At 37.5% G+C, this 13,682-nt stretch overlaps 1 protein-coding gene across 4 annotated transcripts in view; it reads left to right on the forward strand.

Annotated features, from left to right (window-relative positions):
• Positions 1-13,682, forward strand: part of LOC106872525 (glucose-6-phosphate exchanger SLC37A2) — a 92,321-nt gene that overhangs the window by 38,935 nt on the left and 39,704 nt on the right. For all 4 annotated transcript variants that reach the window (XM_014919546.2, XM_014919543.2, XM_014919544.2 and 1 more), the window contains 4 exons: positions 2,833-2,968; positions 5,366-5,442; positions 8,919-9,085; positions 10,454-10,494. In XM_014919546.2, coding sequence (XP_014775032.2) covers positions 2,833-2,968; positions 5,366-5,442; positions 8,919-9,085; positions 10,454-10,494 — 421 coding nt within the window. The remainder of the gene's footprint in view (positions 1-2,832; positions 2,969-5,365; positions 5,443-8,918; positions 9,086-10,453; positions 10,495-13,682) is intronic.

Genomic DNA, 13,682 nt, shown 5'->3' on the forward strand with positions numbered 1-13,682 from the left:
TAATCACTAAGAAAATTACTTCATCTCTCCTTCAGAAACTTCCTTACTTGTAGGCATTAATGAATTCATCTCATTCTCCCGATCAACCTCTTTTCCTTTAACATGGTAGTGTTTGTCAACTTTTGTTGAATTATTTTCTTTCTCTTCTTCCATCCTTAACTCATTCTTCTCCCTCACTTCTTCCTGGACTCTTGTTGATCATCTAGATGTATTCCCCTTTTTTCATTTTTGTCCCTTCCCTCCACTCACCTCATGCTTTTCAAATTTGCCAATATTCTTGTTGATTATCAACCCATTCTGACTGATCAAAACAGAGAAATTATCTCAGCTGTTCTGGCAGTGGGCAGTTTTATTGATTATCACCCCTATCAATACACATTTCATCTCCTAAACTTCCCCACTCCTTTATTCTTCACTATTTTTTTATTATTATCTCTATTTCTCACAACTCCCATTCTATTCATTCTGTATCATCAGATAACCTATTTCTCCAACATATTGTTCTACCTGTTAGATTTGTCTTCCTTCCCCACATTAAATCAAATTATTCCACTTCTTAGCTGTATATATTTACTGATTCTTAATGCAGACCATTGCTAATTTCTTCAGATCCTACTTTTTATTTTCTTAGTAATTACCTTACTGACTCCTAAATCTTGTTAATATCATTTGCAAGGGCTACTAAAATTCATTTGCTTTAACCCTTCAGCATTCAGATTACTCTGTCAAGTGATACTTATTTACTAACATTGTTTTAAATTAAAATAACATTATCTTGAAGCTTCAAGATTTCAATAATATGATTGTTTATATTTAAAACAACATTGTAGGTAATTCTGAGAGGTCAGATCTGGTTGATTTGAACTTAAAACAGGTAGAATATTTGGGCTGGATATGGCCTGTTTAAATGCTAAAAGGTTGATCACTTTGGAACCAGTAATGTCACATGTCTGTCATTTTTGGCAATGCAACTTAGGCAGCAATATTAATCACCAGTTAGTACATATAATTATCTCATTTGATGGTATCTCCTCAAAGTCTTAATGTCCTTTGTGCTGTCCCCTGCTATTTTTTGATGGAAAGAGGAGTAGCACGTACCTTAGTCTTTGGTCTGAATATTCAAACTGAAGCTACAGTTTACTTCTACAGAGGAATTCATTGTTAGTTAAGCTGATGCTGATGGCCTTAGCCAGAATAAGCTTCATTGAGTGGGCTTTGCAGTTACTAAAGAGCTTCACTTATTAGGTCTCCTGGGTCAAAGGAAAGACAATGCCAATACATCTAAGAGACAACATGAGTCAATAAAACACATACCAGAAAACTACAGATGACTTGTCTTAATTGCATAATCCAGCTCCTGTTAATTGCATAACTTTCCAAACCACTGAACCATTTACCATCAAATCTATGTGGAATTTATCAGTTAATTGCATTAAAAAAATTACATTAGTTTGTGTTAATTGCATACGATTCTATTTGTGATTATGAATTGAATGTTGGTTAAATATAGCATAAAATTAAACATTGATTTGATATGAATAAAATGATTCTGGAAGCTTCTATTTTCACAATTAGCTAATATAAAAGTCAGTCAGTACTTCGTGTTTACAAACAACCAGTGTTAAAGGAGTTACAAATATTCAAAATATTCTTATCATTTTAATGAAATATAGACTATCAAACTTCAGATTCCAGTGTAATTTTTATCTCTGTGATTGCAGATAGAGGGTGTTATGTATAATAAAATCCTTGACTAAATAAATCGTTTCTAGATAAGCTTTACAGAAAGATAATTTAGAATGAAGCAGTGAATGGATACGGTTTTGTTGTTTACACTACTGACCATATTAACTTGTGATTAAACCTAATCAATAATTTTTTTTCAAATTTTTATCACCTTAATTGTTGACATGGAATAATAAAAACTATGTAATCTCATTATTGTCATAGTGTAAATCTGGCAAGAATTGATAATTGAAGAAGAATATCAATTAACATTGTGGAAGATGTAAAAAGTATGTAATCAATATTGTCATCTAATCTGGCTTGAACTGAAGTGATAAAAAAGATGGAATCATTATTGTTGGCTAGTATAAATTTGACTAGAATTGGTAATTGAAGAATATCAAAGAACATGAGTAAATTATGTTTAATCCTTTAGTGTTTAATCCGTCCATATCTGGCCCAAATATTCCACCAGTTTTATGTTCAAACTGTCCAGATCCAGCCTCTCGTGCCGCCCTAGAATATTATTCTAAAAATATACAATCACATCATCGTAATCTCAAAGCTACAAGGTAATGCATGATTAATTCAAAACAATGTAAATAAATAAGCATTACATTTGACAATAATTTGAATGTTAAAGGGTTAAACCATTAAGATGTAAAACATAATGGAAGTAAAAAAGAGATACATTTGGTGCTTTATTATAGAACCCATACATGTGTAACAAAACCATAAAATTTTGTACTTCATTTCTACTTACAATGTAAATTCAGTTAATTGCATGAGAATTTCAATCATGGAGGTTGTGCAGTTGAGTGGAATCAACTTTACTATTTAGTCTATGAGTTGATTAATTACTCTCCACAAAAATAATTTAGCTTGATGTATAATGAAAAAAAAACTAATATTGCTGACAAGAGTATCAGCCACTTTGAGACGTGATGAATCAAGATATAGTTAGAGTGTATATTTTGTTTGTAATACATAATACTCTGAGAGAGTCTTTTATTAGTCTCTTACTTTTGATATAATCATTTAACCTTTGTTGATCTCTCTTTGTCTCTATCTCTATCTTGTTTTATCTCTCTCTCTCTTTCTTTCCAGTGGTCATATAGCGGAACGTGTCAATCTTCGGTACTTTCTATCCTGTGGTATGTTACTCAGTGGTATTTTAACAGCTGCCTTTGGATTTGGTTATTTCTTCAACATCCATTCTTTAACTTACTATATTTTTGTTCAGGTAGGTCTTCAGTTATGTTTCCTCTTTCTTTGAGCATGAGCCAAGTTCATGGTAAATATCTCAGGAATATAGTTAACATTACACAAGATTAAAGGCACAGGAAATAGGTAAGATGGTGGATGGATAAAACTATTCTAGTAGTTTGTTACAGATCTCTATTTAACTCTTGCTTGAGTGAAATTTACTTTTCATTCTTCTACAGTTAACATTAAAGCTTTATGGATAAGCTATTATTAACTAAAACCTGAAAGGTTTTCATTTTCATTAGTGACTTTGCCATTGTACTCTTAAACTAGATGCACTTTGGGTAGTTAATATTAGAAGAGACATTCTTATATAATTTTCCTCCTGCTCATCATCATCATTGTTTTAACATTCACTTTTTCATGCTTGCATGAGTCAGAAAGAATTCAACCAGATGCTCTTCCTTTCACCAACTTCACCTGTTTCCAAACTAGTTAACACTTCCCAATAGCCTGACATGTTTCTCATGAAAAATTATAAATGTAATGTAAGCCATCATGCAGTGTCAAGACAAAGCATCTGGACGTTCACACACATCACACATATACGTACATGTGTACACAATGAGCTTCTTTCAGTTTCTGTCAACCAAATCCACTCACAAGGCTTTGGTTAGTTCAGGGCTATAATAGAAGACACTTGCCCAATGTGTTACACAGTGGGACTGAACCCCAAACCACATGACTGGGAAGCAAGCTTCTTAATCATACAGCCATGCCTATACCTATTATCACAGATTATTTTCTTTTTTTTTTTTTCTGGTTTTGCCAGAGGAAGAAAGACTTTCCTGGACTTCTGATACTGTTAGGACTTCATATCAGACACCTGGCTTGAATGCTTGCAACAGAATGAATTCTTCTTAAGGTATCCAAGGGCCAAATGGTAACATTAAGAGGATGGACTATTGGTGCCACCCAGGAACAAGAACAGTCCTTCCAGTGGCATTCCACAATATCTATATTGATCAGTCCAAAGCTGTGGTAGAAGACATTTACACAAGACATTGTCACAGTGTGATAGATATTGAAACCATATTCTTGTGAAGCAAACTTTCATCTTTCCCATCTACCCATCTTTCATTCCTCATCTCCTAGCATAAAGGTATCCCCTTGGGGTTCATAGTCTTGCAAACTGCATGATTGCCTCACTAGTGATGGTGTCATGAAAAAAGCACCCAACCCATGTTGTAAAGTGGTTGGTATTAGGAAGGGCATCCAGCCACAGAAACCATGCCTAAGCAGTCACTGGAGTACAATACATTAGATCCTATCAAATTGTTCAACCCACACCAGCATGTCACATGGATATTAAATGATGATGATGGTGTTAGGAAGGGCATCCAGCTGTAGAAACTTTGCCAAATTAGATTGGAGCCTGGTGTAGCTACCTGGTCCACCAGTCCTCAATCAAATCGTCCAACTCATGCTAGCATGGAAAGCAGACGTTAAACGATGATGATGATGATATACACACACATCTATCTCATCCCATCTCTTCCTCTCTCTTGATATATGTATGTGTTTGTGTGTGTATATATATATTCGCAGGCATGGCTGTCTAGTAAGAAGCTTGCTTCCTAACCACATGGTTCCAGGTTCAGACCCACTGCATGGAACCTTGGGCAGGTGTCTTCTACTATAGTCTTGAACCAATCAATACTTGTAGGTGGATTCAGTAGATGGAAACTGAAAGAAACCCATTGTATATGTGTGTGTGTGTCTTTGTGTCTGTGTTGTCCCTCACCACCGCTTGACAACCAGTGTTGATGTGTTTACATTCCCATAACTTAGCAGTTCATCAAAAGAGACCAATAGAATAAGTGCCAGGCTTTAAAAAAATAAATCAAGACTGGGGTCAATTCATTCAACTAAAAATTTTTCATGGCAGTCCCCCAGCATGGCAGCAGTCTAATGACTGAAACAAATTTAAAAAAAAGAAAAACGGAATTATATACACACACACACACACACACACACACACACACACACATACATACATGCATACAGGGTGAGCCAAAAATCACACACCAATACATATGGCATTTTATTTATATTATGTTGATTATTATTATTCATTTTGTTCATTATGTGCTAGTACATGTGTATTCACCATTATTTTATTTATTTATTTTCTTCAATTTTAGAAAAATTGAAGCATGTCTTTGACAATTACAGAGCATATTAAACTTATTTGGTGCATGACATTTGGCTCATTCTGTGTGTATGTGTGTGTACTTAGTATATATCTATGGATTTCGACAAACACTGTATATAGTTTTAGAAGATAGGTAGCAAAATAATTTAAAAAACTTAAGTCCCATTTCATATGATAAAATTATAATTTCTTACTAATAACTTTTCTCTCACTTTTCAGATATTCTGTGGTTTATTTCAAGCAACAGGATGGCCCAGTGTTGTGACTTACATGGGGAATTGGTTTGGTAAAGGGAAGTAAGTAGAATCAAAAATCGTTCATAAATCATGTTAATAAGAGACCAACAGCAACTTGTTTCTACTTTGACTATCATAAGACTTTCATCACTAACATCTCAGTTTCAGATTTTGACAAAACGCCAGCAATTTCAGGGGTCGGGGATAGTCAATTACACTAACCTCAGTGTTCAACTGGTACTTATTTTATCAACCCCCAAAAGGATGAATGGCAAAATCAACCTCAGCAGAATTTGAACTCAGAATGTTAAAGACAGATGAAATGCTGAAAGCATTTTGCCTGGTGTGCTAACAATTCTACCAGCTCGCCATCCTAACTTCGTCATTAATATCAATACTGATTTGGTATTATTAACATTAATAAAGTATTGATGCATTAATATCAATATTTTATTATGTAAATGTTGCTGAACGAGAAGTGTCCGACAAAGACTTGTTTTTGCTTTGATTATCATATGACCTTCTTCACTAATATCAATAATATCAATACTTAGCATCCCAATCATTATTTTATTGATTTCATTATAACCAGTAACTTCATTTGAGTATAAAATGTGAACATTTATCCTGTTTTGTAAACCTGTATTTTATATGCTTAAATGAAGCCAACAGAATTATAAAAAGTTGTTGATTAGCCCCACATCAGCCCTGATCCAGTTGACCTATTATCTGGCCAGCTGTCTTTTTGTCTAAGACTACATTGTCTAACATACACTCTTATTTAACACGGTAAGGTGTAAATTTCAAGTAGATTTGGCTGTTATGTCTAGTAAGTCAAGCAAACATGACTGCATCCTTATGCAAGTAAGAAATTCACTTCCCACTGCACTGCACTTTAGGTAAGAATCTTCTGCCATAGCCCTGTGCTTCCCAAAACTTTGGGAGTGGATTTGATAGAGAGTAACTGAAAGAAGCTTGTCTTCATATGTATACATGTGTGTGTAAAAGAGAGAGAGAGAGAAGTGTTTACATATTCTTTGAATGCACAAGCTACAAGCAGTGACACTGTTGTCATTTCAGCTGTCAAAAAAACATCATACACACTTCAGAGATGTGCAAAATAAAAGATCCCTTACTTGGAAAACAAATCAGGTTAGCAACAGGAAGGGCATCCAGCTATAAAACTTTGCCTATTTATATATTTGTCTAACCCATGCTAGCATGGAATAATGAATGTAAAATGAGTGAAACTCCCTCAGTTTGAGGTAATATTTATCCCCACGTAAACGTGGATGTTCTGTTAGAACAAAATATACTGCAGTAGTTACCATGAGAGAAACTCTCATATTAGCTTTTGGCACCATGAGATATTCACCATGAGTTTGAGTTTTTACATAATTGCTAAGCTTACTCAGAGTAACAGCCAAATCTTCAAAAACACCCTATCATCTTCAGCATGAAGATTGCATGATATAATTTGAATATGTCTGACTTAAAGACATGATGATTACTGCTAGAACACTGATTAAATAATAAAGACAGTCCAAATTGATGTCTCATATCTGCATATCTAAGGTGATGCACTTGGTGCAGTGTTCTCATCATTCAATAGACAATTTCCCTATTTTTGATACTCTGGAGTTAATCACTGGCAATCTAGATGTTGGCAAATGTTTGGATCAGTATCTATTTGTCATGGTTTAAATAGTTATTGACATTCAAGTCTATCCCTCCCTTTTTCTCAACCCACTTGCTAATTTATTCCCTCTCCCCTGTTTTCCTCATCCTCTCCTGTTCATTCCTCTGCCTAGAATCATTGCACATTCCCTCTTCTATTCTCCCTCTCAGCTTTGGGACCACTTTAGGCCCTTAACCTTACATATTACTAGGCAGTCATCACTGGTGCTGGTGCCACAATAAAAAAAAATACCCATTACACTCTGCAAAGTGGTTGGTAACAGGAATGGCATAATGCTGTCACCCAACTCATCAGTCCTTGTTAAACTGTCCAACCTATGACAGCACAAAAGACTTGCATAAAATGAAAATGATGATGATTCAAGTGTTTGCATTGATGTTGGGAGCAATTGGTTGACTTTTACTTTCTCTTTCAGAGAACACTTTAAACATTAATAGCATCAATCTAGGAGGGCCTGAAAAAACTCATGAGCAGTTTCTTCCCCCAGACCTAAGTTAAAGCAAAAAAAGTTAAAAAAAAAGAAGAAAAAAAACAATAGTAGAAAATTTGGGTAATCTTTCCACTTTCTTCACATACTTTAGATCTTGTACTAAACCATTCACCCAATTCCTCTCACCCAGAACTGTGACACTTTACAACTCATTTCCAGCCCATCTTTTCACCTCAAGTAAAAGAGCCAACCATCATCAATGAATGATGAGGCTTGACAAAATATACCATGCTTTTGTTTTAGGTGCATATGTAATCACAAGCTGTCATAGGCACCTTCTCATTCTCCCACCCTTTGATTCACAGGCACATCTAGGACATGACAGTCAGGGTGGAGGGAGGGGAGAAAGAGGAGTACATCAATATTACTTTGCTTCTGTTTGCTTCATGCTCTTGCTTGATGGAGCTGAGGTGATCCCAGAGACATCATCATGTGTAGAGCTGACCAGGTCTACCAGTGCTTTCCATTGCTGGTGGTCCAGTGCTAGACCCTCTGCATCCTCCAAGACGACATCAAGCCTTCGGAGATCTTCCCCAGTCATGTTCAGCTGCATCTACAATGGATTGACACTCTCCATTCTTCTCTATGGAGCAGAAATGTGGCCCCTCTCGAAGACCTTGGCAAAAGGATTGCCAACTTCAATAGCTGAGCCCTGAGAACTATCAAGGACATTAGTTGGTACCATCTCATTTCCAACAAACAACTGTGTGTGTGCACACATCAGACCACAGCCTCCTACCTTATAGCTGTCCATCTCCTGCTAGATATCATCCTACCAGGGCTTTACTTACATTTGACATCAGCATTAGCCTGGTACTAATTCTTAACTAAATAGACTGGAGCAGTGTGAAATGAAGAGCCTTGCTCAATGACACTATGTACATTTTTTCCTTTTTTTATGGCTGGGTTCCACGTTGGGCCACAGCAACAAAGTTCCCCCGCCACACCTCTTGGTCCAACATCACTGCCTCAAGTTCCTGGATACATTCCAAGCCAGTGTCTATGGTCAAGGTTGTCAATGTAGGTGTAATGATGTTTTCCTTTTCTTACATCAACGAGAAGTGGGTTCCAGAAGACTAATTTAGATACTTCCAGTTTAGAGTGGTGCATGCAGTCACCAGATAGTTGCAGCCCTCTTTGCTTTTTTTGTCTCACTAACTTTTGGCTGGTGTCTGTAAAGGCATTCATTTGTCATATGTTGCTGCCATTTCACATTATGATTGTAAAAAAAACTACTGTGCTACAGAAGGTTGAGAACTACTGTACTTCTTTAATGGAGATTCAATAAAGATCATAACTAATTTATTATCAAATGTGTAATTTCTGTTTTTTGTTTTTTAATTTCAGCCGTGGATTGATAATGGGAATATGGAATTCTCATACATCAGTAGGAAACATTCTTGGTTCTGTTATAGCTGGAGAATTTGTTGAAACAAATTGGGGATGGTCTTTCGTTGCTCCTGGAATAATTATTGGAGCCATGGGTATTTTTGCCTTTCTATTTATGATTCACAGTAAGTAAAGTTTGATAAAACATTCTTAATTAACTTTGTCAATCATATATGTTTGACAGGTACACATAATTAAATCAATTATGTTTTCAAATTTTAGAGTGCCAGCATGAGCAGTGTGATTAAGAAGTTCACTTTGCAACCATGTGATTTCAGGTTCAGTTCCACTGCTTGGCACCTTATATTATCTTACATGGTAACAAGTGACAGGAAGAGGATCCAGTCATAGAAAATCAACCTCAGGGAATTCATCTGACTCCTGCAATCATGGCAGAGTCAAGAAGCGCTGATCTCTAATTATGGAGTGAGCATGTGGGAAGGGTAGACTTGAGAAGACATATCAAGCTAAGTAAAATCATGGCTGTCCATGCATACAGACATATGCTCTCCATCCCTCTCTCAGCCAAGAGACCCTTGCCTTGTGGGCTTGTGGGTCTTGGTGTCATGTAAAAGCACCCATGACAGTGCCATGTAAAAGCACCCATGCCTGTGCCATATAAAAAAAGCACCAATGCTGATGCCATGTAAAAAGCACCCATATCAGTGCCGTGTAAATGCAGGAGCACTACGACTCAGCAAGTAAAAACTCAGTAAGTAACATTTCAACAAGTGCCTCAACTTAGCAAGCACTAACATTCACACATACATACATCTATATATACACACACGTGCACGCATACACACACACACATATACACACACATATATACATATACACACACATATATATATATATATATGCAGACACACACACACATATATATACTGGGTGGCCCAAAAGTAGGTTTACAGTTATCACATAGGCACTTTAAATTTCTTTTAAAACATTTCATTGCATTTAAATTTCTATCTTGCAGTTAACTAAATTAGCATAGAATAATAGTTTCAAATTTTTTTATAATTAAGATCTAAACTGCTAATATATGAATGCGAAAGAGATAGTTGAATAACTGTAAACCTACTTTGGGCCACCCTGTATACACATACACACTCACTTAGTTCGTACTTGTTATGTTAGTACTTGCAGCACTTGCTGAAATGTTACTGGTTGAGTTTTTACTTGCTGAGTTAGGGCGTAATCTGTAAATGCACTCATGCCAGTGCCACATTTAATGCACCTAGTACCTGCTGTAAAGTGGTTGGTGTTACAAAAGACATCCAGCTGTAAAAACCATGCCAAAACAGACAAATGGTGCTGGCATGACAGCATGGAGAATGTACATTAAATGATGAGGAATATCAAGTTATTAGGGAGTAAGAACTTTGAAATCAGTATCCTTGTTTTGTGAGTTTAAAAATGCAGTTTATTTTCAGACAATTACCATTTTGTGAAATTTGATAATATTTTCTAATTGTGAAATATCATTTTAGAACCTGAATATGTTCAGTGTACTCCTCCAGAACATGCAGAGGTAACTCAATTTCTTTACTAATTTTCCATTTTAATTATCTTAATGTTATTTTCATTGATTTTTTACATTCCCTTCATTCTCTACTTAGCATCTGTGTGTGTGTGTGTGTGTGTACAATTTACAGTCAACAGGGAAGCATGTATGTGGTTACTCAAATCACATTACTGTGTTAAAAAAGAAAGGGCACATTCAGTAATGTACTCCTAAGTATACTATGTCTGGAAAAGATGATGTCATACACAATACAGTAGTAAGGGTGCTTATACACAATATGCTGAGGACAGTTCATTCGTTTTTACAATTTTTTTTTTTTCATGCTAGCATAGTTTAGACAAATATGTTACAGCAAGATACCCCTCCTGATGCTAACCCTTACCTGTTTTGCAGGGGATCTCTTAGTCTACACAGCTATAAAGGTACAAAGTGAGCAGGCAATTTATTGGCAGGAGAAATGCCAACAAGTGCAACTCATGAATATCATGACTCTAGTATAAATGAGTGCAAATGTAAACACATACACACAAACATTGTTGTGCATCTTGGATTTTCAGAACAACATGGGGATTTACCCTAACCTTGACTACAGTCATTCTTGTTAGCTATGTACTTGGCGATATATATATATATATCATCATTGTTTGACGTCCGCTTTCCATGCTAGCATGGGTTGGACGATTTGACTGAGGACTGGCAAATCAGATGGCTACACCAGGCTCCAATCTGATTTGGCGGAGTTTCTACAGCTGGATGCCCTTCCTAATGCCAACCACTCCGAGAGTGTAGCAGGTGCTTTTACATGCCACCAGCACGAAGGCCAGTCAGGCAGTACTGGCAACAGCCACGCTCAAAATGGTGTATTTTATGTGCCACCTGCACAGGAGCCAGTCCGGCGACACTGGCAAAGACTTAGCTCAAATGTCTTTTCACGTGCCACCGGCACAAGTGCCAGGAAAGCAACGCTGGTAACGATTACGCTCAAATGGTGCTATTTACATGCCACTGGCACGGAAGCCAGACAGTTGCTCTGGCAACAATCACGCTCGGACGGTGCTCTTAGCAGGATTTCGCTTTCACTTGCCCCAACAGGTCTTCACAAGCCGAGTTTAGTGTCCATGTATGTCAGTCATCGAATTTAGTTCGATTTCGATTTCACTTGCCTCAACAGGTCTTTGCAAGCGTTGTGTGTCAGATGGTGCCTTTTATGTGCCACCAGCACATGAGCCAGTCGGGGTGAGGGGGTTGGCATCGACCATATTCAGATGGTGCTTTTTACGTGTCACTGGCACGGGAAGCCAGACAAGCGGTGCTGGCATCAGCCACAACTACAATTTCCATTTGATTGTGGTTGGATTTGATTTTGATGTTGATGTACTTGACTCAATAGGTCCCCTCAAGCATGGCATGTTGCTCTACGATCCAAAGGTACTTTTTGAGTGCAGTGGGGTGGTTATGCGACACTGGCATTGGCTACAGCTGTGATCTCACTTATTTGTTGGGTCTTCTCAGTCACAGTATATCTCCAGAGGTCTCGGTCTTTCGTCATTGCCTCTGTGAGGCCCAACATTTGAAGGTCATGCTTCACCACCTCATCCCATGTTTTCCTGTGTCTCCCCCTTCCATGGATTCCTTCCACTGTTTGGGAGTGGCACTTCTTCACACAGCTCTTCTCATCTATCTGTAGTACATGACCATACCAGTGCAGACGTCTCTCTTGCACACTACATTCAATGCTTCTTATGTCCAGCATTTCTCTCAGGGTACTTACACTCTGTCGTGTGTGCACACTGACATTACACATCCAGTGGATCATGCTAGCTTCATTTCTTTCGAGCCTATGCATGTCTTCAGCAGTTATGGCCCATGTTTCACTGCCGTGAAGCATAGCAGTTTGCACACATGCATTGTACAATCTACCTTTCACTCTGAGTGAGAGGCCCTTTGTCACCAGTAGGGGTAAAAGCTTTCTGAACTTTGCTCAGGCTATTCTTATTCTAGTGGTAACGCTCTCTGAGCATCCACCCCCACTGCAGATTTGGTCGCCTTGGTAGCGGAAGCTATCAACTACTTCTAGTTTCATCCCCTGGCATGTGATGGAATCTGTTTTCTGAGCATAAGTGGTGTTTATTGCCCCTGTGCATCTGCTACACATGAAAGCTACCTTCCCTGTTAATCTTCCTTTGATGTTGGTTGCTGCACCTCTTATGCGTCCATAGCTTATACTGGCTACAACTTATGGAGTTTCTACCTACACCTTTTCTACAGATCGAGCAGGGCCATCTACCTGAAGGGGTGTGTGATGTGTTTGCCTTCCTACTTACTAGGACTTTGGTTTTTGCGACATTGACTCTAAGGTCCTTCAATTTTAAACCTTGCTTCCACACCTGAAATTTCTTCTAGTAATGGTAGTGATTCTGCTTTGAGGGCCAGGTCATCAGCATAGAGAAGCTCCCAGGGGCAACCTGTCTTGCTCCGTTATTGCCTGGAGGAGTATGATGAATAAGAGGGGGCAGAGGGCTGATCCTTGGTTGACCCCTACTTCTACCCGGAATTCTTCACTATACTCATTGCCAACCCTAACCTTGCTAACAGCATCTCTGTGTATATATATATATATATATATATATATATTCTTTTATTTAAGTCATTTGACTGCAACCATGCTGGAGCATCGCCTTTAGTCAAGCAAAGCTTAGTACTTATACTATCAGTCTCTTTTGCCAAACGACTAAGTTATGGGGATGTAAACACCAGCATCGGTTGTCAAGCGATGTTGGAGCAACAAACAAACATATATGCATATATATATATATATACACACACACACACGATGGGCTTCTTTCAGTTTCTGCCTACCAAATCCACTCAAGGTTTTGGTCAGCCTGAGACTATAGCAGAAGGCACTTGCCCAAGGTACCATGCAGTGGGACTGAACCGGAACCATGTGGTTGGTGAGCAAGCTTCTTACCACACAGCCAATCCTGCACCTATGTGATCTATTTCTAGCACATTGAATGTCCATGTTAGTGGTCAACGTTATATATAAAAATATACTTTAATCCCCTGAGATTGCAGATATTGTTTCTGAATCTCTTTGATTCTTTAAATGTGCTAGCTTCCTGGTAATTAATCGATATTAATTAATATATGATTTTTACCCTATGTTAAAATATATATATATATATATATAT

This window comes from Octopus bimaculoides, chromosome 5 (assembly GCF_001194135.2).
Source record: "Octopus bimaculoides isolate UCB-OBI-ISO-001 chromosome 5, ASM119413v2, whole genome shotgun sequence".
In the NCBI taxonomy this organism is placed as follows: domain Eukaryota; kingdom Metazoa; phylum Mollusca; class Cephalopoda; order Octopoda; family Octopodidae; genus Octopus; species Octopus bimaculoides.